This window comes from Phodopus roborovskii, unplaced genomic scaffold (genome assembly GCF_943737965.1).
Source record: "Phodopus roborovskii unplaced genomic scaffold, PHOROB, whole genome shotgun sequence".
In the NCBI taxonomy this organism is placed as follows: Eukaryota; Metazoa; Chordata; class Mammalia; order Rodentia; family Cricetidae; genus Phodopus; species Phodopus roborovskii.
The window spans coordinates 327,023-353,024 of NW_026125943.1; the positions used below are offsets into that span (position 1 = coordinate 327,023).

The 26,002-nt window shown below is 35.6% G+C and overlaps 1 protein-coding gene across 4 annotated transcripts in view; it reads right to left on the reverse strand.

Annotated features, from left to right (window-relative positions):
• Nucleotides 1-14,242: 14,242 nt before the first annotated feature.
• Nucleotides 14,243-26,002, reverse strand: part of Stag2 (stromal antigen 2) — a 114,818-nt gene continuing 103,058 nt past the window's right edge. For 3 of the 4 annotated variants that reach the window (XM_051179094.1, XM_051179096.1, XM_051179095.1), the window contains exons 30-34: nt 24,918-25,107; nt 24,717-24,827; nt 21,713-21,839; nt 19,740-19,817; nt 14,243-16,166 (exon numbers count right to left, since the gene is read on the reverse strand). In XM_051179094.1, coding sequence (XP_051035051.1) covers nt 16,143-16,166; nt 19,740-19,817; nt 21,713-21,839; nt 24,717-24,827; nt 24,918-25,107 — 530 coding nt within the window. In that variant the 3' untranslated portion in view covers nt 14,243-16,142. The remainder of the gene's footprint in view (nt 16,167-19,739; nt 19,818-21,712; nt 21,840-24,716; nt 24,828-24,917; nt 25,108-26,002) is intronic. The other variant, XM_051179097.1, reaches the window with a different exon arrangement.

Sequence of the window (26,002 nt, forward strand, 5' to 3'; positions counted from 1 at the left end):
CCTAGCAAAGACTCCTAGTAATGGAGGATATGAACCCTGAACTGAACATCTTCTATAACCAGGCAGGACATCTAGTGAAGAGTTTGATACACCAACCCTATGATGGGGGATGTCGTTTTGTATTCTGTAGCCAGGTGGGAAGTATAGGCAGAGCTACCAGACTAGGAGAATTCTGGGAAGTGGGAAGGCATGGAACAGTCAGAGATGCCATGTAGCTACTGGGAAGATGGATGCCTGAGCACTCTCTAGTAAGATAAAGCTATGTGGAAATAGTTAATGAAATGATTCCTTATGATATTCTGCTATACTCGTCGACAGGAGCAGATGCAGAGACCCACATGCAGTGCTTGGGGAATCCTGCAGAAGAGGGGGGTGGAGGAAGACTGTAGGAGCCCAAGGGGTCAAGGACACAAGAAAACAGCCCACACAATCAACTAATCAGGGATCATAGGGGTTCAGAGACTGAAGTGACAATCAGGGAACCTGCATGAACCTCACCTAGGTCCTCTACATGTTACGGTTGTGTAGCTTAGTGTTTTGTGGGACTCCTAACAGTGGAAGCAGAGGCTGTCTCTGACTCTTGCCTGCTTTTGGGACCCTTTTCCTCCTACTAGGTTACCTCATCCAGCCTTGATATTGAGGGCATGTGGCTAGTCTTGTTATGTCATGTTTGGTTGATATCCCTGTGAGACCTGCTCTTTTCTTAAGGGAAATGGAAGAGTGGATCTAGAGGAGAGCGAGGGGGTGGTTGGGAAGTAATATGAGAGAATTACAAAAACTAGTCCATCATGATGAGGAAACAGCAAGCATGATGTCTAGAGAAGCAAGCTGAAAGCTCACATTTTAAACTTCAAGCAGGAGCAGAGTGAACTAGGAATGGTTCGTGTTTAAATTCTCAAAGGCCACCATCAGTGACATAATTCCTCCAACACAGCCATACCCTCTAAGACTCCCCAGATAGTGCCAAGAATTCAAATGCTCAAGACTATGGGGGAATCTCATTCAAACTATTATCATCCACTTCATTACCTTTGAAATTGGTTGTTCCATCTATCACAACCTTTGAAGGAACTTTGTTTTGATGAATCCAAAGACACCAGGTTGTCACGACATAATTGCAATTAGATTTTGTAGTAGTCTTTATGTTACTTTGTTTCAACATAGCACAACTTTATGCCAAAAGAGCTCTGCTTTCTTTGTATGCCTCACAAGAGTGGGATTCTTCTAGTAAACCAGGCATAAAAAAATGTAGACGGTAGACAATATTGTGTATACCCTTCGTGATTAGTCTTGTCAGTAACATAGAGTTTAAAAGGATGTAAGATGATCCTATGATGCAGCCCCTTATAGGTTTGGCATCTAGTTCTTTTTGAGTTTCTCTACTGTTTCTGTATAGGTTAATACCCAGGAACAGGTCTTTAGGCTCCTAATAGACATGCCTACTTTGATCTTTGTTGTCAGTTAAAGGCTTTTATTTCCCCTATTTCTATTTTTAATTGAAAATTTCATCAGCATATATAATGTATCGAGATCAAATCCACCCCCATTCCCTTGTCTCTAATCCCCCTTCTTCCTTTCAACTTCAAGTGATTTTAACTCATCAAGTCCACTTAGTACTGCTAGGGTGAGTGTGGGTGAAAGACAGACTCAAAGACCATATCCCTGAAGAAAACAGACTCTCCATTGATTTCCCTACTCTTTCAGTTAAAGTGTCTGAAATATATGCAGTGTGGTACTGCATAAACAAAGAAGACTTGTGAAACAGAAAAGAAAGTCTGCAAACACAGCAAGTACATAGGGAACATCAGTGAGTAATAAATATGACATTTATGATCAATGGGTAAAGATGGCTTTCTAATAGTACTGGGCAGTCATTTGGAAAGAGATGAAATTATACTTGTAGGTCACACCATACATAAGCAAAATTTCAAGTGGAACAGAGACCTGAATCAAGTTAAACCACTTAAACCCCCAAAGATGATCCAGAAATTCCTTTGTAACCGGAAAGTAAGAAAAACTTTTAAATCATTACTCAAAATCTAGATGTAATTAAAACGATTGTATCTTTGTATCTTTCTTTTCTTTCAAGACAGGGTTTTTCTGTATTGCTGTGGATCCTGTCCAGGAACTTGCTTTGTAGACCAGGCTGGCCTTGAACTCAGAGAGCCACCTGCTTCTGCCTCCCGAGCGCTCGCCCTAGCGCTTCATGTATATAAGAAAATATTGGATATTTGTCTGAGTCTGACTTCTTTTGATTAACACAATGAGCACTAGTTCCTATTTTCCTATAAATAACAATCTCATATTTTGCTTTATGGTTTACTTCACAGTGTATGTGTAGTCTCAAAAATATTTACAAAGTGGAATAAAATAGAATAAACACAAGTGATAAGCTGAAGAAAATATTTTCAACCTGTATCTCAGACAAAAGACAATATCTAAAAAAAAAAAGAAGCTGGGGAGAGACTGGTGTAGGAACTCATGCATATACTCCTAATACTACTTGGGATCGAGAGGGAGGAGGAGCAAGGCTATTATTAGGTATATATACTTTGAAGCCAGCCTAGAGAAATGAGACCCCAAATTAAGTTGAGGTAGACATTCCAAAGCCTAACTTTTTAAAAAAGCAAAATATGGGGCAGGAGGGATGGTTTCGAGGTTAAAAGTACTGGCTGATCTTCCAGATGACTTGAGTTCAATCCCCAGCAACCACATGGTGGCTCACAACCATCTATAATGAGATCTGGTGCCCTCTTTTGGCCCGCGGGGATGGATGCAGGCAGAGCACTGTATATATAATAAAAAATATTTTTTAAAAAAGGTAAAATATGTAGAATTTATGAAAAATGAATTAAGCCTTGAACAAGGTAAAAATGGCCAACTTCACTTACAGTAGCAAAAATACAGGTTGATTTAACAGAGATAGTTCTTTTCAATTATCAGATTGCAAAGGTTTCAAAAGATGAAATATTCTGTCTGAGCTGTAGAGAAATAGGCACTCCTATATTTAGCACTATGTGCAAGCAGGTAATACAAATTGTAGGCCTACGGAGAGGAATTTGACAACATACAACAGAAATACACGGCGTTTGTCATTTGAAATAGCAACTGTTTGTAGAAATTTGCATTGACAACGCACCCCCAATATTAAAAACGCATAAACACATAGTTAACGCACAAGCGATTTGCCTGCTGTGTAGAAAGAGAGACACAAAACATTAACAAGAATCTACGTCTGCTTACTTAAGGGGCTACATAGGAAACGAGTGCAGTCTAACAGTGGGATAGAAGGAGCAAGGAGTGAGCATGCTCTAGATGCGTCCATCTGTCTAGTTTTACCTTTTAGAATCATCAGTGCTTATTTCAAATATGCAAAAATAAAAGGCCAGCCAGTGGTGCTGCACGCCTTTAATCCCAGCACTCAGGAAGCAGAGGCAGGCAGATCTCTGTGAGTTCAAAGTCAGCCTGGTCTACAAAGTGAGTTTCAGGATGGCCAGAGCTACAGAGAAACCTTGTCCTGAAAAACCAAAATTAATTAATTGATTAATATGAAATCAACAAGAATGAAGAAAGATCCCAAAAGTCAATATAAACAGAAGCAAATGACATTACATTTATTTCAAAAGGCTAACGAAGTCCTATTCCACACAGTGTTGACAGTGGCAGGGGGAGGGAACACCGTGGTAGGTGGATAGTTAAGTACATGGATAGATGCATACACTTACGTGTATATATTTCAAGCTCTGTCCTCTAGAAACAGTAATAACACAGCATCGATGAGCATGCGAAGGCTTCAAATCCTGGTATTTAAGTACCGCTCTTTAAGAACTCGGCTCTATGGAGAAATGGCTCATTTAAGGGGTGGGGTGACAGATGAATCTGATGTATCATGCAGTGCCATTAAGTAACAAAATGTGCCTGATGCACAGGAAAAGAGTATTGCATCCCCTAGAACAGGTGTTACAGATGCTTATGAGCTGCAAGGTATGCTGGGTGATAGAAATTGAGCCCAGATCCCTTGGAAGATTATCCATTACTCTTAACCACTGAGCCATCTCTTCAGCCTCACTTAAGTTAAAAAACAAAAACAAACAAACAAACAAAAAGCCAAAACAGTAATTTCATGGTGAAGAAACCTATCATCAGCTCTATCAAGTAACCAAAACCATTAATAATGAAATAAAACCTTATGTGCCTACTGATAATGGTGTGCACTGATAGAAAAACAATTGTAGTATTCTTCCTTTGGGTGCAGCTAACTAATCTAATGTAGAGATACTAGAGGCCCTGGTTTGCTTTCTGTCACTGTGACACAGACCGTAACCAGAAACAACTTGGGGAGGAAGTGATATATTTTACCTTACACCTTAGTCCACCACTGAGGGAAATGGGGCAGGAACCCAGGACAGAACTCAAAGCTGGGACCTGGAGGAAAGAACTGAAGCAGAAGGCACAAAAGGAAGCTGCTTTCTTATAACAACCATGGACACCAGCTCAGGAGACACTCTACATAAAATAGGCTGAACCCAAACCAAACACTGATCAAGAAAACATGTCACAGGGTTGCTTACAGGCCAGTCTGATGGAGGCAACTCAACTGACATTCCCTCTTCCAAAATGACTCTACCTTGTACCAAGTTCACAAAACAAAACATCCAGCACAACAGGCTGCCTTGTCAACTTGACACACAAATATATCATTAGTAAACCAATAAACTTTTCTTTCTAATTTATCCTCGAGATCTCATTAATATCACAGTCTAAAACATGGTATAGCTTTAAATGTCCAACAGTCCTGGTACATCAACTGCACAGAAGTTGCATCTTCACCAGTAACCTCTCCTGGGCTTTCTTCTGGAATCCTAACCTAGCTACATGGTGCCAAGGCTTCTATTCATGAACACTTAAATTTTGCAGCTCTCTTATCAACAAAAGCAGCAGACTTTGAAACATTACCCAGCCCTCTGCTAGCTTGAGATTCAGCCTTATAACTCTGCACAGCTCTATGTGCAGATCCTGAGGAAATTATTTTCCAGGTTTCAACTTAGTTATGCTGCACCCTTGTTTTTTTTTTTAGGCCCAGCTAACCAACATTGATTGTCCTAGTAAAGGTGCTGGTCTTTGTTAAATCACAGCTAATTCTTCAGCCCCAGCTTACTGAAACTACAGAGTCTTAATACAGTATATTATACAGACATCCTGAAACTACTTCTGAAACTTCACAAGCCAGATCTACATCACCTGCACTGTTGTAAGCATCCTTAAACCTCCCAAGCTCCTGCAGAACAGACTACTAAGCTTTGAGCACTGATAGCTTTTCCAGCCCAAAGCTCCAAACATTTCCCAAAACATGTTCAAAACTGTGATAGCAACATCCAACAATTCTGAAAGCAATTTCGGAACTGCTTTGCTTTCTATTGTTGTGATAAAACACCATGGCTAAAAGCTTATTAAATAGCCACTCAAGAAGGAAGTCAGGGCAGGAACTCAGAGGGAGAAAAAGCACTGGGCATGGACGAGTGCTGTTTACTGCCACTCATGGGAATAAAATATGGAGAGTTCCCAAATATAGTCCTGTGTGTTTCCCCACTTCTTATGGGCTAAAATGCAGATGATCAACTTTGGAAACTATGTCTAAAATAACTGCCTGTACTCTGGCCATGTCAACACCTATATAGTGTAAAACAATATGTTATAATCAAACTGTTAAAAATTAAAGACAGCGAGTACCTAGAAAGCAGAAAAAGAAAGGCAGCATGTCACGTACAGATTTATTCTAGTAGCAGGCTTCCCAGCAGAAACTTTAAAATAACCATGGGATGACATAGTCAGTGTTGAAGTCACCTTTACCCGCATCCTCCCCATCACCTGTTGTCATTTGATTTTACTTATTCTGACTGGTTAAAAAAAAAAAAAATACAACAAAACGTAGAAGTTGCTTTCATTTGCCTTCCCACGACTGCTAAAGGTGATTTAAAAAAATGCTTTTTGGTTTTTAAAAGATCTGAATTATCACATGTTGGCCTTAAGTCCTAGGCAAATGGAGTCCTTATTCAGAAAATCCTTACCTACATCTGTATCTTACGGTAGTCTCCCTCCCCAGCAGTTACTAAAACAGATACTTCACCTTATATCTACAAGTATAGCTCTCCCCTTCATCAAAGATATCTCTTAAAAAAAATCACAACTGGTCAAAATGTAGAGAACAAGTGACCATGGGATGCCCAAATGCAAAGTATAAATGCACAACACAACCCCTGAATTAAGGCTCGGAGAACATCAAGGGATAAAGGGCAGACAAATTTTAAGAGCCAGAGAACCTATACCCAAAATCTTACCAATATGGATGGCCTGAAAAAGACCTGAATAAAGAAAGACAACACGAATAGAGGGTAATCTCATAGGGCCCCAGCCATAAACAGACTTCAGGCAAATAAGGAACTAAGGATGGGACAACTAGTCACTCCAAAGGATGACACCGTTAATTGATTACCCAATATCAAATAATCAGCCCTAAATTTGTATACATATAAGCAATTCTAATCAGGCTCAGCATGTTATACTTGCATATAAATGCACATGTATTCACGCATGTGTAATTATAACAAGGAAATAGCATGAATTTGAGAGAGAGCAAGGAGGTATGATATGGAAGGAGTTGAAAGGAGGAGGGGGAACAATGTGATTACATTTTAAAAAAAAAGTACAGAAACATAGGAATGAATTAATAGGGGGAAAAAATCCTGTCTACCAAAATTAAACCAAAACCCGTATAGCAAAAACCTTTACCCACAAAGCTGTCCTTCAGAAATGCAGAGGTAAGACATTCCAAACAAAGACTCAAAGAAAGAGGACATTATCACCAGGAGAACTATAAGAAACGTTCCCAATGAAGACAAGTATGGTATTTATTAACATGTATGTTTTCTCTTTAACTAAGTACACAGTCAAGTACAGAATGCTCTAAAACTAAACTGACAGTGTATAACCCTCACATTTTTAATATTAAAATTAAAAGACAAGTAATTGGGCTATGTACAGATGTAGCTTTTTGTATAGAATAGCATGTGTGAGCCCATGAGTTTGATCCTCAGGATACAAAATAAAAATTTTATTGCATTTATTTATTCATTCTCTGTGTCAGTGTTGTGTGGAAATGACTGCCACATTGTACACATGAGTGTCACACTGGGCATGTGGAAGTTACAGGACAATTTGCAGAAATCAGTTCTCTTCTTCTACAATGTTGGTCCCAGAGCTGAAAATCTCATCACCAAGCTTGGAAAAAAAGTGTCTTTACTCACTGAGCCATCTCACCAGCCCAACAAAAATTTTAAGAAAAATAACTTAAAGCAGTAGTATCTAAAATAATCTTCAGAGACAAAATATAAAACATGTAAATTACAACAACAAACACAATACAGAGGGTAGAATGAAACTATGGTCCTTTATGTAATCCAAAGGAAATGGTACCAGTGTGTTACACATCTACTTTATGTAAGTGTCATTGTACCCACAAGGCAAAGAGACATACAAGCACTCCTATCGCACTTCACAAATATTATTGACATAAAAAAAAATTGAAGCTCTGTGGCAACCATGATTCAAGTAAGTCAACCTCACCATTCTTTCAATGGCTATAATTATTAGCATTTTATCAATATTTTCAATAATGGTTTATTTTTTAAATGTATAATAGTGGGCTGTTGAAATGGCTCAGTAGGTGAAGGTTCACTGACAAGCTTAAAATCCTGACTGCATTTGGTCAACGGGGAGACATTTTGGAGATAATAGATTTCTGTTAATTTTCCTCTCACCTCCTCACATGTTTTTTTTTTTTTTAAAGGTAAACTGCATAGCGTAGACAACAGTGATAGTGCAGAGGGAAATTGAATAATGTCTTTTTAAATGTGATATTTACTTTATTGCCACGATCAAAGAACCAAACTGCGGTAGATAGCCATAACATAAACAGATGGTAAGAACGAAGCCATCAGAAACAAAAGAAAATGGCAGTACTAAGTCTTTAGCTATCAATAATTACATTGTCAGCAAATGGGTTACATTTTTCTAATTAAGATACAGAGAGGCTTAATAAATTAAAAAACAAAAAAGGCATAAACCACATGCTGCCTGTGGTGGTTTGAATGAGAATGGCTCTCACAGGCTCATTTATTTGAATATTTGATCCCCAATTAGTGGAAATACAATGTATTTGGCAACGGTTAGGAGGTGTGGCCTTGTCAGAGGAGATGTCTCACTGGGAGTGGGCTTTGAGGTTTGAAAAGCCCACACCATTTCTGATAGATCTCTCTGTCTCATACTACCTGTTGATCAACATGTAAACTCTCAGCTACTGCTTCAATGCCATGCCTGTCTGCTTGCTGCCATGATCCCAACCATGATGTTCATGGACTCACCCTCTGAAACTATAAGTTGCCTACAAACTATTTCTTCTCGGTTGCCTTTATCATGGTGTCTTATCACAATAAAAAAGTAACTAAGCCACTTCCTATTATAAAAGACTCTCTTCACCTTTAAGGACATATACCAATTGGAAGTGAAGGTATGAATAAGACATTTCATGCAAGGGAAAATATGAAAACTCTACTTTCATCAGGTAGAATAGGCACTTATAAAATAAAGAGAAAAGGAGGCTATTATATAGGGGCTCAGTAATCAAATGCATATAATAATTTAAAATGTTTCTGTGGCTCAGTAATAGAATACTTACTTGTCACACACAGCTCCTAGGTACAATACCACATTCTGAAAAGCCTTAATTAGCTAAGTAATTAAAATAAACACAATAAATGAAAACTGGTATGCATTAAAAACAGTTCAAAGGAATAGAAAGAAATAAGGCTTGTTTTAAAAGACAAGCCAAGAAAACTGATAAATCAGAAAAACAGATATTTCTAGATATTTCTAGAACCATACATGAACCATACAACATACCAATAAAATAAAAAGCTGATCAAACTAAAAATGATTGGTCAGGAAAAAAAAAAATCTTCCCATCAAGGAGAATCCAGAACTTTATTATTTCACTGCAGAACTTACCAAACATCTAAAGAATTAATATCATCCTTTTCAAAGTCTTAAATAGTCTCAGATATCCCAGGTTGCCCTCAAACTTACTATGTAGCTAAAAGATGAACTTGAGCTCCTCCTAAGCTTCCTACTTCTACATCCTGAGTGGGATTACAAGAGTGTTACATCATGTCCAACTTCAACTTCATAGCTATACAAGGACCCTAACAGAATATTGCATGTAATAGCTAAGATGAGCACAGTATAGCAAAACTACTGAAGAATATTCCAGCAACCCAAATAAAACCACATTCTGAAAGAATTATTCAACAAGACCTTATTTGATTTATCCAAGGGATACAACGATGGCTCAACACATGCAAATCAATCACTGCAATACACCATATCAACTGAACAAAGGACAAAGCCATATGAACATATCAATAGAAGGATGTGACAAAATAAAGGATGTGACAAAATAACACACTGTTTCAAGATAAACTTTCAACAAAACAGAAACAGAAGAATGTTCCTCAACATTCAATAATGTGAAGCTGGAAATACTTGCTCAGATCAGAACATGAAAGGGATGCCTATTCTTACTTCTATTGAACACAGTTCTACAAGTCCTACCCAGAGCAACAGGGTGGGAAGAGGAACAAAAAGAAATCTCATTCCTTCCCTCTGTCTCACCCTCTCTTTCTCTCTCACAAACCTAGACCCCACCCACAAGCACGAACTTCAAATTAAAAATACTAAAGAACACATTTAACAAAAGAGATAAAATATCTGTATACTGCAAGTAATATATGACTGATGAAACTGAAGACACAAGTATAATGATATCTTGTGCCCATGGATTTAAAGTATTGTTATTACTTAAATGCCCACACTGCCTCAAAGCAACAACCTAATCCATATCAAAATGCTCATGACATTTTTCACATAAATGAATGAAGCAGATCTGACATTTGTATAGAATAACAAGACACTCCAAACAGCCAAAGCAATCTTAAAAAAAAAAAAAAAAAGAGTACACTGGCTAATTAAAAAACAACACATTATAATATTCAAAATAACACAATGCAGGCATAAAAACAAACACAATGGCCAATAGAACACAATGGCCCAGAAATAAATGCACACATTTGTGGTTGGCTGCCAAGAACACACAATGGAGAAAGGACAGTCATTTTAGTAAACAATGTTGGAAAAACTGGATATTTTTTCACTTGAAAATGAAACTAAATCCTTATTTCACACACTATATAAAAATAAAGTCACAAACTGGGCTGGAGAAATATCTCAGTGGGTCAAGATTTCTGGTTGCCCTTTTAGAAGAGGCCAGTTCAATTCCTAGGACCCACATGACACCTCAAATTGTCTGTAACCCCGGTCCCAGGGGATTCACTGCATCCACTATGCATGCGGTGTAAATGCATGCAGGCAAAACACCCACGCACACATAAAGTTAACAAATACCAGTCTGGGCAATTGCATCTGACCTGAATACAAAAGTGAGACAGGCAGTGATAGCACATATCTTTAATCCCAGCACTCAGGAGGCAAAGGAAGGCAGATCTCGAGTTTGAAGCCAACCTGCTCTACAGAGTGAGTTCCAGGGCAGCCAGGGATATATGGAGAAACCCTGTCTTGAAAAACAAAAGCCAAAATAGTGAAAATGGAAAAACAGCTGAAATCCCAACAGGAGACGGCGGCATTGGTGGCACATGCCATTAATCCCAGCACTTGGGAGGCAGAGAAAGGTGTATCTTTGTAAGATCAGGGTTCCAGGACACAATCTAAAGCTATTGGAGAAACCCTGTCCCGTCTCGAGAAAAACAAAAACAAAAACAAGAAAAATCCCCACAGAAGGAAGTAGATATAAACTACACATTTGCCCTTAGTATTCAAAATATACAAGTAATTCAGACAAGTGGACACCAGAAAATCAAATCATCAGATTAAAAAATAGGAGAAAGTCTTCATAGATGTCTCTCAAATGACACACAGTGGCCAAGAAGTATATTAGATCATGTTCAGTAACACTAAACACGAGTAAATTCATGGAACATGGTGTGGATGGCCCTAAAAAGTAGACCTACCACTCGTGTGACTTGTAGTAGCATATACAAGAACATTCTCTCAAGTGACACGGGCCAGACACAAAACAGACAGTATCTCACTTGTACACGGAGTCTAAAAAGATCAAACTCAGGGAAGTCAAGCTGATTTTCAGAGGCTAGGGAGGGGCAGTTAGAGGGAGATGGCTAAAAGGCACGGATTTTCCATTACAAATAGTTTGGGATATCTGTCGCATATATCATGTTGTCCATTTAAATAACAATGTGCATTACTGAAAAAGATTTCTCTCTGCAAAATAATAAGCCTGTTAGTGTGGTTTACAAATTCCACAATGTGTAACACTTCAAAACATTAAGATGGTATGATAAGAGACTAACATCCAGAATATTAGATATAGGCTATGTTCACAGAGATCAACCTTTTGCCTCCCAAGTTCTGTGATTACATAGCAAATGCCACCACGTTTTTAAGGATTTAAATAGCAAAAACCTGTAAGATTCAAGTAATCAGCTACTTTTGTTTTTAAATCTTATAAGTTACTAGACAGGCAACCATTTTCCCTTGTCATGTGCCATCCACCTTAGTTACTACATGCAAGAAGATCATTTATGCTGTCCTCTTGACCTGAAGTCCTCAGTCTTAGTTACTGTACTGCTGTTTCTTTTGACCCACCTGTCAATTTTCAAAACACAACTTAAATAGCAGCTTTTCATGTTCCTAATTGAACAAAAAAAAAGTCACAAGCAAATGATGTGACAAGTGAACAGATACACTGTTCTGTAATGGAATATTACTCAGGAATAGAATGAACTATTCACACAAAAATACATAAATATCAGCAATATTCCAAGCTAATCATTTTATGCATAATAGTGGATGGCTTCAATTATATGACATTCTATGATAGTCAGGTTTAATCTATGATGGACAGAAATCTAACACATGCTACCTGTATAAAAGGATAGAACTACAGACTGGCTAAAGACCATAGTGATACTTTCTGAGTGGATAGTGATGCTCAATATCTTTAGTGGGAATTTAGGACAAGCACTTCAAGCATTTGCCAAAACAGCAAATATGAACCTAGTTTGCATATTCAATGCATATAATTTTGTGCTAAATAAAAATCAAGTATTAAGTGCTTGGTGATATGTAGGCTGCAATATCTAGCAGGTAGTATGCCCATGTTTGCCATTTCCTTTGAAAGACATGGAGACAGCTTTCATAGGTGGATCTGCTCTAACATCAAGTACAAAATGTTCTAACCATTAACTTTGTTGTGTGTGCTGAATTTTTTCCTGGAAAAATGTTAGAGGAAAGCCAACTGTCTTACAAAAAGGCTTCCTGAGCACATGTATGAGAGTCTCTAATAACAACATGCATTTGGTCAAGTTTGTAAAAGCATTACATCTGCAGCTTAACTGCTAGGAACTGTATAAAATGACAAAAACAAAGCCATGGAACATGGAACATTTTGCTGTCTTCATGTGTCTACCCAGGCAACAGTGGGTAGGTAGTTAAAAAAAAAGACTTGCTGATTTCTAGAGATATTTAATGAAATATACCATGTAGTTTCCTCTTAAACATATGCCTTATGCTTTATTGACTCTACTTTGCTACCATAATAATCTATCTGACAAGGTATCCAACTATATGAATTCTTTAAAATACTTAAATTTATTTAGTATGCATATAAATGATTGCATTCATTTGCATATGTGTCAATCAGAGAACACTTGCAGAGTTTGTTCTCTCCATCTACCATGTAGGTTCAGATCAAACCTAGGTTATCAGGCTCTGCAACAAGGGTCTCTATTCACTAAGCCATTGGGGTGGCTCAACCTATGAATATTTTCCAATTTCCCTTGGTGGCAGAACACTGAAGAAATCTCTCTAAAATTATCCTAACCATTTTCATTCCAGTATCCCAACACTTAAAACTATTTAAGTAAATATGGAAGGGCTCAGAGCTCATGTTTAACCTTTATCTGTTACAGAAGCCAGCTGAATTACACACTTAAATAAAGGCCATATTTATTCACATTACTCAATTTTATACCCAAGTAGATTCTGTAAAGAATGACCATGCATGGCACAATGAATTGTATGCCATTTTACCTTTATGTAATGTTTTGTGTTTTCCAGTTTACACCTGGAACCTGCAATGTAGGCCAGAATATTCTTGAATTTGCAATGATCCTTCTGTTTCAGCATCTAGAATGTTGGGATTAGAGGCAGGTGTTTGCCAGCACACCTGATTACACACATTTCTTAATATCACTCAGTTTCAATAGTTTGTGAGATACAGCACAGCTTGATAGTATGGGTCTGAATACAAGCCTTGTTACTTATTATCTTGTATAGGATTTGCTAACTTTGCTGTGATGCATTTTCTTCACCTCTCCTTGATATGTAAAAGTAAAAAGGTGAGGGATAATAAAATGTCTCATGTTATGAAGGTTTGAGTCATTACACACAAACTCCTTAAAACAATGGCAAGCAATATTAACTACCATTTTGCAAGTTTAGTTCAGAACCACTGATGACAAAAAGACTCCTTGTATGATTTACAAACCAATGAAAATGAATAATGTACACTGACACTAATAACTTTTAGAAGGGTGCAATGCAAATTATCACACAGAAAACACAATATTCAATAATAAATTCTTTTCCAAATGCTGGCTTTTACTGCCACATCATAAACCCATTATCCCAAATAGATTTCTTTAAAACAGGAGTCCTTAGTGGATTTTTGCCCTACTACTTATTTCAAACTTACTGCTTTTATTATTTACATTTAACTGTGACGGAAAATTCTTTCACACATCTGGCACAATAGGCATTCAAATATATCCTTAAAGAACAATGCAGGCATTTCAAATCTGTTTAACCAATACCAGATAAAAATGTAAGCAATAATAGTTACAGGTTTCTATTTTAAGCAACCCAACTAGGGATTTAGTCACATTTAAAAATATATGTGATTTATTAAAAATATAATTTGGTGATGTATTATATAAATAGTCCCACTCAAACACATTAAAGTGTGATAATAGATATAATTTATAAAGCATTTAGAATTACCCTCCCCTTTCAATTACAAGAGATAAAGCATACAACATACTGTAGGTTTATTTTTATTCAAAAAGTTACTGTCTCAAGACATAAATACAAATCAGAAAACAGTACAATTAGGACAATAGAATGTGGAGGACAACAGGTTAGAGTAATATATAAAACATTTTTAGCTGGTTGAAAACAAAGCTGTAAGAACTGCTTTCACAAAGAAGTACTCCTTTCAAGAGTGAGAAAAAAAAAATCAACTTAGGTTTAAAATCATATATACAGTCCTCTCAGCAGTTCTAGGAAATGCAGTGGTGTGTAAAAGAACATATGCAATACGTTTGCACATAACAATGTTTGTTGATGGAAAGTATGTTAGACAAGTCTGGTTTTATTCATTAACCATGAATTAATAAAATAAGTGTATTTTGTGGTCTTTCAGCTAACCTATGGTTTTTTGGCTACCACAGCCCAATGCTTGTTGATTTCCTGACTCAAAAAACCAGAAGCCTTTTGGTATTCTCACATCTGAAGATATTCTTGTATTGCAAGCATATTAAGGCATGGAATGATTAAAATAATATACCTCAAGAACTGAGAGACGACTGACAAAGGATAGATATACATGTAATATAAGTTAATATTTTGTTTTAAACGATGTCTAGCTGCCTAAGCCTCGCAAAATGAGTTGATGTCAAAATGGCAAGTGGCCACTTTCTGTTTTAAACTAATTCATTGGTGAAAGGACATAAAATGAAGTTTAAAGCTTAGCTTTCAAAGAATATTATGGGTTATGAATTCTATTATCCCATCTAATTTACATACAGAGGAAATGTACTGTAACCTGTTAGAAGTATCTTTAACCTGAAGACTGCTTGCAAAGACAGATAGATAAAACAATATAAAATACAAATTTAAAAATCATTTTAAAGCATGAACAGTCATGCTTTTCTATTTTTAAACATTGTTAAACTTTCAATATATTTCTGAAACCTCATAATTTTAAGTTGGAATTTAAAAGTAAGAAAAAACTAAACAAACTGCGCAATTATAAAATCAGCACCAATTTATATATATATATAATTTTATTTAAAATTTAGATCCCTATTCCCACACTCTAATAAGCTGTATAATTTTTGTTTAGAATTTTTCTGCAAACATACTACAATAAGCTTCTTTTATTTGGAGACAAAATACAGTGGCACTACTGGAAGGAATATCACAACATTACATTTTTATCTTAAAGGACAAGCAAACTTTCAGGGCTGATATGGGATAAGCATGTTTGAGACTGGTTACCATCTGGCAGTTCACTGCATCTGGATATTTCTGAAAAGTATACAGAAGCTCTTGAATTTTAAAAATATCTTAAAATACATTTTAGATGAAAAAATTGTAAAAGTTCTGCTTATAAGTTTAACTTTTTTCCACAATTACAACATTTAAAACAAAGTTTTGTTGATTGATGTTTTAAGCATTTAAATTTTGAATGCTAAAAACAATTCTATACTACAATTTCGGGGTCAGGGAATAAATTCATCCTTAACTTTTGTTTCTCTGATGTAAACAGAAATCCAGCAGAGGTCATCATTATTTAGTACAACCAGTAAATAAATGTGAGAAGATTCTTATCTGTACCAAATACTTCTTCAGATTGTTATATTTTTTTTAAAAAAGCATGAAATAATTCATTTAAAAGCCAACTAACAGCGCATAAATAAAATATTTACTTTCTAAGAAAAACTGTAGCTTATCATCAAATTGTTTACTTGTCCTTTACTTTTTTCAGGCAAACAAAACTGCCCCTCAATGCACTTCATCTTGGTAAGCATAAGCATGTTATATTCTCCTTAGAGAAAAATCTGTACAGAATTTCACTGTATCTACCACACTTTATTTTAAAATTTCCTCTTCCACTTAGAAAATGACTTCACCACAGACTTAAATGTGTACTGGTATTAAAACATTGACACCCCAAGAACCTAATGAGAGAGGGAAAAAAAAAATCTCGTTAAAATAGTCATTCATGTCTTAGTAAAAATCTCTAAATATTATAATACTTTATCATTGTTATATTAAATAAAACATTAATAAAATCACTCTGAAAACATCTCTTGAGACATAATTACAAAATAATCATTAATAAATAATAAAATAACACTAGTACCCATAAAAATGTCAATTAACTCACAAACATAACTAACGGTAGGTGCTCCAACATGATTATTATATAATACCTTAAAGCCTGAACTCAACATTTGTTGAATGAACAAATGAATGTACTTCCCTACATATCCTTCTAGTAAGGATTCATTGGAAAGTATAAAAATCTTATGAACTTAGATACTGGTAACCTTAAGTGGGTAGTTTTGTTTTCTTTAAACTGGCATCTATCTGAATGTGAAGACCAAAACTCCACCCTTTACACTGAAGCAACATATAACTTTTACTGCATGTTATGTTAAATGTTTCCATTAAAATTCTAGCACTTATTCAGCCAATTAAGCAAAACTACTGTAAATGAGCAAGCAAGACCAGCTAGCAAACCCAGAAGGAATTGAGAGCAAGATCGCAAAGGGTTCAGATTTCTCACTTGAACAGAAGTCAGAACCTCACGGTTCTTTTCATATTTCACATGTTGTTGATTTTTAAACAAATGGAAATTAATGTCTTGTGGCAAACTGTCAAGTAAAGTGTGTGGAATTTCCATTAATGAAAATGAAAAGGAGTCACATATTCTCCATTAATCACAACTACCAGACTACTCCTTTTTCCTTCCTGTTTCTCTAAGAACTCTTAGGGTTCTCTTGTTGGTTAGTCAAGAATTGGGTGGTTAGAATGTTTTAATTAAAGAGGCCCAGATGAGGTTTACAGTTTCTTCTGGCCAAAATACTCTAGGATTTTAAGTAGAGCTCCAATAACTGAAGAAAGGGCAATTACTTGTCTCAGGATTTTGCCTGCATGTATGAATGCCATGCCTCTGGAGGCCAGTAGAAGGCATCAGATTCCTTGGAACCAGAGTTTCAGGCAATTGTGGACCATCATATGTGTGCTGGGAATGGAACACAGGTCCTCTGGAAGAACAGCAAGTGCTCTTATTCACTGAGCCATCTCTCCAACTCTAGTAGTAGTCAATTTTTAATGTACAGTATAATATAACCAGATTTCCCTATTACAATATTAAACTAGCTTCATTATACTAAGCTCTACTTTGTTAATTTTATGCTACAGATAATTCAAGTAAGAGAAACTTAACACACCATACCTACTTCTGAGGTCAGCATTAATAAATACTCAAGCATGTATTTCAAAGGACAAATTTTAAACTTTGGAGTGTAGTGTAAATACTGGTAGGAAAATGATCATAATCATAGGAGATAAACCAGTTTTGTTTCCAGGTATGAAACCAGTTATAATAACAAACTAGAATCTTATGTGTACATAACTGCAAAATGATATTCTCATAATTTGTATACTACCATTCCTAGGCAATGTGAAAATAATGTCTCTAAAGATAATTAAGATTTGTTTAGTTGTAGCCTAATGTATCTATATATTAAGTGTTTTGAGTTACTTCATTTAGAATTAGAGATTAGAAATGGGCACTAAGAGATTCACATTCCAGTTCTACTCTGATGGCATTTATCGTAAGTTAGATTATTCTATATTTACTGTAAGAAGACATTTTTACGTTTAGTATCTTCTGAGGCCCGTTTTTTATGTTATAATTAAGACACTATGAACTACAAAGATATTTTTTAAAGTCATGGAAATTTGAAATAAAGAATCAAAGACTTCTAAAATTACCCAAACCTTTAAAGATTACTTAGCACTCAGTTATGTGACTGCTGCCATCATGTGGTAATGGTATAAAATTACATACATATGGGCATATGTGCTCATTTCCTTATTTCATTATCACAGACATCAAAAACCTTATCAAATTAACAAGGTCTACTATTTACTTCCAATAGTCAATATATATTAGAATGTATAAAGTATTAATACAAATATTGGTTCCTTTTTTTCTTGTTAAACGTCTAAAGGGTAGTTTCTATGGCTCTTTCATTATTTTAGTACTCTGACAAATGTCTTTTTGTACCCATAGTATGTTATGAAGGAAACAAATGGCACTAGATAAATTCATGATAAAAAATGGAAAGCTCTACCTACCACATTAATTTTGACTACAGTTTATCATTTTGGTATTTGACACAAATAAGAACTAATTTAAGTTTTAGATAAGTACATATGGCAGTGACTACTATCAAACTAATATACTGATGCTTTTAAATAAAAATTTACATACTACATAATTCAATATACATTTAAATTATAGAATAATGGATAACTCAGGTTGCCTCTTGCTATACAACCATGTAATCAAAGAATGTCTGCAGTCCTGAAGCATCAATAGCACATGTTAGAGATGCATAACCTCAGGCCACATTCATGACCATCACAAATAAAAATATAGCTGTATTTTTAAAAGATCTCTGGGTGACTTAACTGCACATTATAAATTGAGAAAGAATGATTTTAAAAAGTTCTCTCCCAAAGGGCTAAGAATATAGCCCAGTGATAAGACATTTACCTAGCACATGTGAGGTCCAACTTCAACTACTAGCACCACATAATAAAAAAATAAGAAGCTCTGTTGAAAGGTATCTATATGCACTTCTCTATAATGCTTTCATGGCAAACAACCAATTATGAATATATGACTTGGTTTGTCAAAACATTTCCAAAACATGCCTGAAAGTAGATTATAAGGTCAACCAGGGCAAGGAAATGGGTAAGTAGAAGATAATACTACCTCAGAGGATGGAGAGGTGGCTACCCAAGCAAGGATTAGGGAAGAAGCAGCATGAATGGGTGAGATGGAAAGGCATGCAAATTATTTGACAAAGCTAAATAATTATCATGTCAGGCAGAATTCAAAATGAAGAGAATTGCCACTGCTTCAAAGACTGCAGTCTATTCAGGCTGGGACATGTGCTAACCTATCTTACTATTCCAGTGTAATTATCCCAATGAAAGAATGCATGAAGTATTAAAGGGACTGGGAATAAAATACCTATCTGGAGATCAGCAAAATATTATAACCTAGATACCTCAATCTCACTCTTCATTATCAAAAAACCCTTGTTTGGGTATTTCATTTTTCTTTCTGAGGGAGTGTGATCAACACTGGTCTTGACCTATGACACTCTTTCAGTTTCCAAAGTGTAGCAATAACAGATGTGTGCTACTGCTCTCAGTTATATGTTAGCAATTTCCATCGGGCCTTTATACTATAATTATTCCCCTATTTATTCTGTCCACCCATAAACGCCAAAGAATTCTTGCTGAGATACAATTCTGATTAATATCATTCCCTCACTTCAAAACCTTCAACAGGCAACCAAAACCTACAAGACAGGTTTAAGTGCTTAATGTCAAAACCAAGTTGGTCAAGAATTCCAAAGTAATTTTGATGTTTATCATTAACGCATCAGGTCATTGCCTAAAGTTTTGATTTAAAATTTCCTGGGGCATATTTAAATTAAACCTACTGATTCATCCATAATTGAAGCTGGATCAAAGAAATCAGGCTTCAGTTCTGTTCTCTCCCGTCTATTCTTTGATGGTGGCTAAGGAAAGAAGAGATAAAGTTGATGTTTGTTTATACCTATAAACCAGATGGTAAATATAAATGTGCATATATATTAATGTCATTAGTTCTATGGTCTATGTGATTTTCAAGTGTACCTCAAAATACTTCAATCATTGCTTGCCAACCTCAAATGCCCAAAAAAACTCAGGATGGTTTTAAGTACAAAGGACTTCAATAGGAAAATAGTCTTAAAGTAAAAACAGGAACATATTTTTTCACTCCCCCCCCCCCAAAAAATGCTAGGCATTGTGATGCCTTTAACCTTAGCCTTGGGAGATAGAGGCAGGCAGATCTCTGTGAGTTCGAGACCAAGATGGTCTACAAAGCAAGTTCTATGACAGCCAGGGCTGTTGTTACACAGAGAAACCCTGTCTCAAAACTCTCTGTAACACACACACACACTCACTCACTCTTCTAAAATGATTTTCCTTGAAAGACACCATATTACTCTAATGCGAAATAGCACTTAAATACCAAAGGGACTTGTCTTGTTATAAGTTCAGCTTTACAAATTACAGGGTATCTTGTCCTTAGGTAAGTTAACTTTTTTAAGGTTTAATATCTTAATTTCTATTTATAATCAATTATATATTTAATATAATTTTTATCACAAAGTTGAATGAGATTGTTGCCAAAATGAAATATAAGCATATTGCCTCTCTTTCTGCCATCTCTGTGAGGAACCAGACAGATCAGTTTGTTCTCTCTTTCTCCGTTCCCCCCCCCCCCACAAAACTACCTTCCCATGAAAAAAAGAAATAAGCATATTGCCTATACCCTAACCACATGTAACTTATTTTTAAAAAATCTTGTAGGTATTTACCTTCTCAAGTTTCAAGTAATTTTACTTTAATTGCAATAGGAATTTCTACCAAGAATATATTTGAAAATGAAATATTAGAAAGTGATGCTACTTAATATACTCATAACATTTTTTAAAACTTAGTATGTAAACATTGAGTAATAGTTGATATTCACAGTCAAATTAAAATAAGCAAAATAAAGCCCTTTATAATATACTATTAAATTAACTTCAAATATAAATGTACAATTTTGATTTTAAAATGTTGGAATATTTTTTTAAAAAATACATTTAGGCTTCAGAAACTGAATTTTAGCTCAACCTTGCAACCAAGTCAATATTATGCCTTAAGATAATTCAAAACAAATATATTTTTGCTTGTGTGTGTGTGTGTGTGTGTGTGTGTGTGTGTGTGTGTGTGTAGCTCTCACAGTCCTGGAACTTTTTCAATAGACTAGGCTGGCCTTGAACTCCAATATCTTCCTCCTTCTGTCTCCTGAGTGCCACCACTGTCCAGATGAGACCATTTGCATGTATTTACTCAATCTGTTCACCTACTGTATATTCAGCCTATTCAGTTTAACGTATTAACCAATTATTACTGTCCCATGCAATGAGCATTTTACACCTAAAGACATAACTTTAATCTTAAATTATGTGCCCTTCCATGTGCCTCACCCAGAACAAACTCCTATGTATGTGTGTGTGTGTGTGTGTGTGTGTGTGTGTGTGTGTGTGTGTGTGCACGCGCGCGCATGGATGCACTGGCCTAATCGTTTTCTGACAACAGCCAATGGATTGAAAGCAACCTTGAAGAATGCAAGCATCTAGTATAAATGTTGGACATAGGAAGAATCTTTTTTTAATGTGGTACAGATGCATCAATCTAAGATCTAACACCCTCACCACCAACTACATATATGCCTCAATCCTTTCTCATATACTGAAATCCTGAAAAGGACTTTAACATTTTTGTAGAATTAATTTTTTAATCATTCATTAAGAAATATCAACTTTATTTTCAAAGGATTTAAAGAGGAAAATATTTCTTACTTCTGGATGTTTCTTACCAAGTCTATATCCATGGTGTCGAAGTCCATTCCCTCATTAAGATCCTCAATCCTCCCTTCTGAGGACATCATAACATCTTCAACAATTGGCTCTTCATCATCTTCCATTAGGCTTGTACCACGCCGACTAGAGAAATATAAAACAAGGTAAAGATCTGAACCAATGTCATGACTAATGATATATAGGCAGCAAGTATGTATCTTTCTATGTTCGAGTATAATGGAAAATGATGGAATTCAAGGTCAGGGAGAATGATTAGGCATTGATCATGTCATCAATGGGGTCAAAATCCCAATGTTCACTTGTTCAAAAATACTAAAGAGTTTTTTATTCTACATTACTTCAATACATTTAGTTTGTTACTTCTGATAAGCCATATACAATGTTCAATGAGAATTTTTCCACATGTGAACAGAGCAGATACCTCAAATCCTTTTGGAAAGTAGGCAGGGTACAAATTAATAAACATAAAAAAGACCAAAGAAACGACATTTTCAGAAGGCATATATTCTGATTATACATAACACTGATGTTAATCATTAGTTACTCATTCATTCAGTGCCAAATGTGTACAACAACCAACCAAACATTCATTCACACATTCCCATGATGCCTACTCCATGACAGGCTTCTATTGTGTCCTATGGACAAAAAACTGAGTAAAACAGGAGGATTCCTGCCCTCAAGGAGCTTACAATATACTATAGGAAAACAGACAAACTTGACAACATGATATACATTACAATATATGCATCAAATGCTAAAGGGTACACTAAGAGAATTAATTCTGCCTCATATAAAAATGAACACTTAATGCCCAAAGCTGAATTGTTCCACACTATGAAACTCAAAGTCAAGAATTTATATAAAGCTGAAGAATAACACCAAGAACAAAAGCTTTTTTTTTTTTCACATAATCACAGGGAAAAAAAATCACAGGGAAAATAAACTAGGTTCACAAATTAGCCCACATCAGCACAAAGTAGGCAGCCCAGTGGTGAAATTGCATGTGACTTCTTGCCTTCCACAGTTTGGCTGACATTACTGTCTTTTCTTTTCCAAAGATTCCCTCAGATCCCACCAAAACAACTCACCAAAACCTAAATTATTTAAGTAGTTTCAATGTATATAATACTATATTGCATCACAAAACCTGATTCAGGCTTTCTGAACAAATTTGATAATGTCAGGCATAAAAATTCTGGATAACAAAAGACAATTTTATTATACTTTTGTGAAAATAAAAGCAAAGGCAATCTGTGGGTTTTGCAGATCATATAATCAAAAACCAGAAATCCATTCTGTATTTCCTTTACAGTACACTGAAGGCATATGTGATATGGAGGAATATGTAATTCAGAAATTATTTTACTTACAGGGTAGGTATCATTAATGAAAGAAAAATCATTGTAAAGCAAAAGTACTTTAATGTTTCGGGCAATCAACCATTTATGGTACAACCACCGAAAGAATCCTCCAGTGATATCTATTTAACTCAGATTATCCCTTTTAGTTGTCTGGAGATTGCCTACAACCAAGAACCAAACTAAATTGCAAACAAAAAGAATAATCAAAATGGTACTCAATAATGAGATGTTGTAGATCTCTAAGATCTTGGGGGACTGGTGTCAAGTTTTTAAGAGGACAAATATGTCAGAATTCTGAACTGCTTGGAGGGTGTTTAATTGGAATCTAAGGAGTCAATTGCAGGATCAATCAAACATGAAGTAAAATACAAAATAAGGACAAATATAGCAAGAGGAACAGATAATGACCACAGGGGACAAGTCATAATGGCACATATTTAGTGCATCCATAGAGGTTCATAAAACCACTACAAGGATAACTAGAGTGAATATTTACATTCCACCATTCATGTGGTGATTCTTAAAGTCAACAAAATAAAACAAAATATAAATTTTAAAAGAGATAACAATCACTATCTCCCAAGTTTAAAAAAATACATTATGTTACAATGCTTTCAAACTTAAAATAATTAGAATAACATTTTTGCCATGTATATAAAGCATGATCTCATCTACTTGTCAGCATTTTTTCTGAAGTATTTATCAAGTTTCCATACAGAATCCAGTGAAAACAAAGCAAGAACAAATTTTAAACAATGAACATTTACTCATTCCAGAAACATTTGCTTAGCTATGTGTCAAGCTCTATCAAGCAATGAATGAGGTTCCCTGCTCTTGAGGAGCTCACAGTCTAGAGAAATGGACAAAATTGCAATACACAAATAATTACAATACAATATAGCAAATGCTGTAAGAAATACAATAAATAGTGTTATGGGAACACAGATGATTACAGTTTCACTTAAGGTGACACTGAAGTCTGTTTTCACCATGATTTTTTCAATTTCCAGGTAATGAGATGTGATATACTAAAATGGAAGCAGGAGGCATATTTTGAAAGATTTTTGCATGCCATGAACTAAGTAAAGAAACTGAACTTTATCCAGCAGGCAATGGGAAGCCATGGAAAAAGTTGTAAGTCAGAAAGCTACATGGTAGGATTTGTATTCTAAAATTATAATTCTTGATGGTAGTGTGAATGATGGAGCGGTGGAAAGTGTGAAGGGGAGAGGTTTGGTGAGTGGATAAATGGGGTGGGGGTTTTAAAGGAAGAAAACCAGTTAGAAAGCTAATTATAATAGTTCAGGTGAAAGATGAGGACCTGAACTAAGATGGGAATATAATTAAGATGTAACACAAATGTAGTTTTAATTCTGTGTACCAAAATAAACAAGGATTCGTATTTATATTTTTCCAACAGATCAATCTAACTGTGATCAGTCCTTTGGCTAACTAGTTAATATTTGACTTGAAACATTTTACATTTCTGTTGGAAAGACCAAAATCTAGTTCCTTGATTATTTCAGCTTAGTTACTCTAGAGAGTTTGCTGAAATTGTAGATACGGCACACATTAAAGTATGTTAAAATGAATTAGTGAACTTCCTAGACTCAGACAATAAGGCACTCTCACTTACATGGCATGCTGAAGATTAGTTCGCAGTTTAACATAGCTCATTGCTGCTCTCTCCTGCTGTTGCCTTGCTTCCTCTTGTTGTCTTTGAGCTAACATCCATGTTACCTGCGTGCTTCAAGGAGAATTTTATTCTTCTTTTAACTTAACTTTTTTCTATGTAATTAATAAAGTTCTAGTAAAGAAAATGATCAAATGTACTTACTTATAGTCAAGAGGAGTTTGATGGTGTTCCGTCTGCATTGGATAGACACTCATGAAGCTATCCTCAGGCCGCAATCTTTTAGGTTCTCTCATAATAGTGGAGGTGAGCTGTGGTGTCTGCATCATAACTGGGGTATGCAGTGTCTGCTCTCTGCTTAACCACATACTGTCACTACTACTGCTTTCTTCAGCTGAAAGAGAAAATTGACAGCAATCAAGTTGGGCTCCTAACTCATCTGGAGGGATATATAACTCATTGAAAACAACAAGCATCTGGTTGCTTCCATATACTAGAGCTGGAAACTGGGTCACACAAAGGTATATGTTCAGCCCTATAATCTGTAAAGAAAGAACAGGTAAGCAAATTGCAACAGCAAGTGGTAAGAGATTAGAGATAGATGCCCAGAGTAATGGTTAGTAAGTAAGAGCAGGTAGTATCTGCACTAGGAAACAGCAATGATCAAATATGTTGCTATCTGACCTACAAAAACGCCAATTTCTTATGGTTCAAACTAACACCTTGCTGATACATGGATGTGAAGATTAAAAAGAATAAGGTGAGACTGGATAAAGAAACAGGTTTCAAGATGTAGCCCCGTGCATGGTAGGGACGCTGCAATTACCAGCATTCAGGACAAGGCGGCAAGAGTAGAAGTTCAAAGTGAGATTCTGTTTCAAAATCCAATGCAACCAAACAAAAGAGTTAAGGTGACTGAAGAAAATGAATCAATTTGGTGATTATGTTTTCACTAAAACATGTATGGTAGTAGTATGGATGGTAGACTTAACAGAAAGGTTAGTTAAAGAGAACAGGCCAGATAGTAGAGTAAGCATGTTGCCCAGAGAAATCCAATTTGGTAGTAAGGATGGAGATTAGTAGGAAGGGTGGTTTTCCGTCTATATAACTTAAGAACTTAATGTCAAAGAAAACACATGTCTATATGTAAATTAAGTATGTACTAGTAAAAAGTCACACCTGTAAAATCTACCCTCCCAAACAAAAATATGTGTTCTCATGATAACAAATGACAAGTTCACATGTCAGTGTCACTGAGTTAATAGTAAGGTAAAACTAATTACTATGAA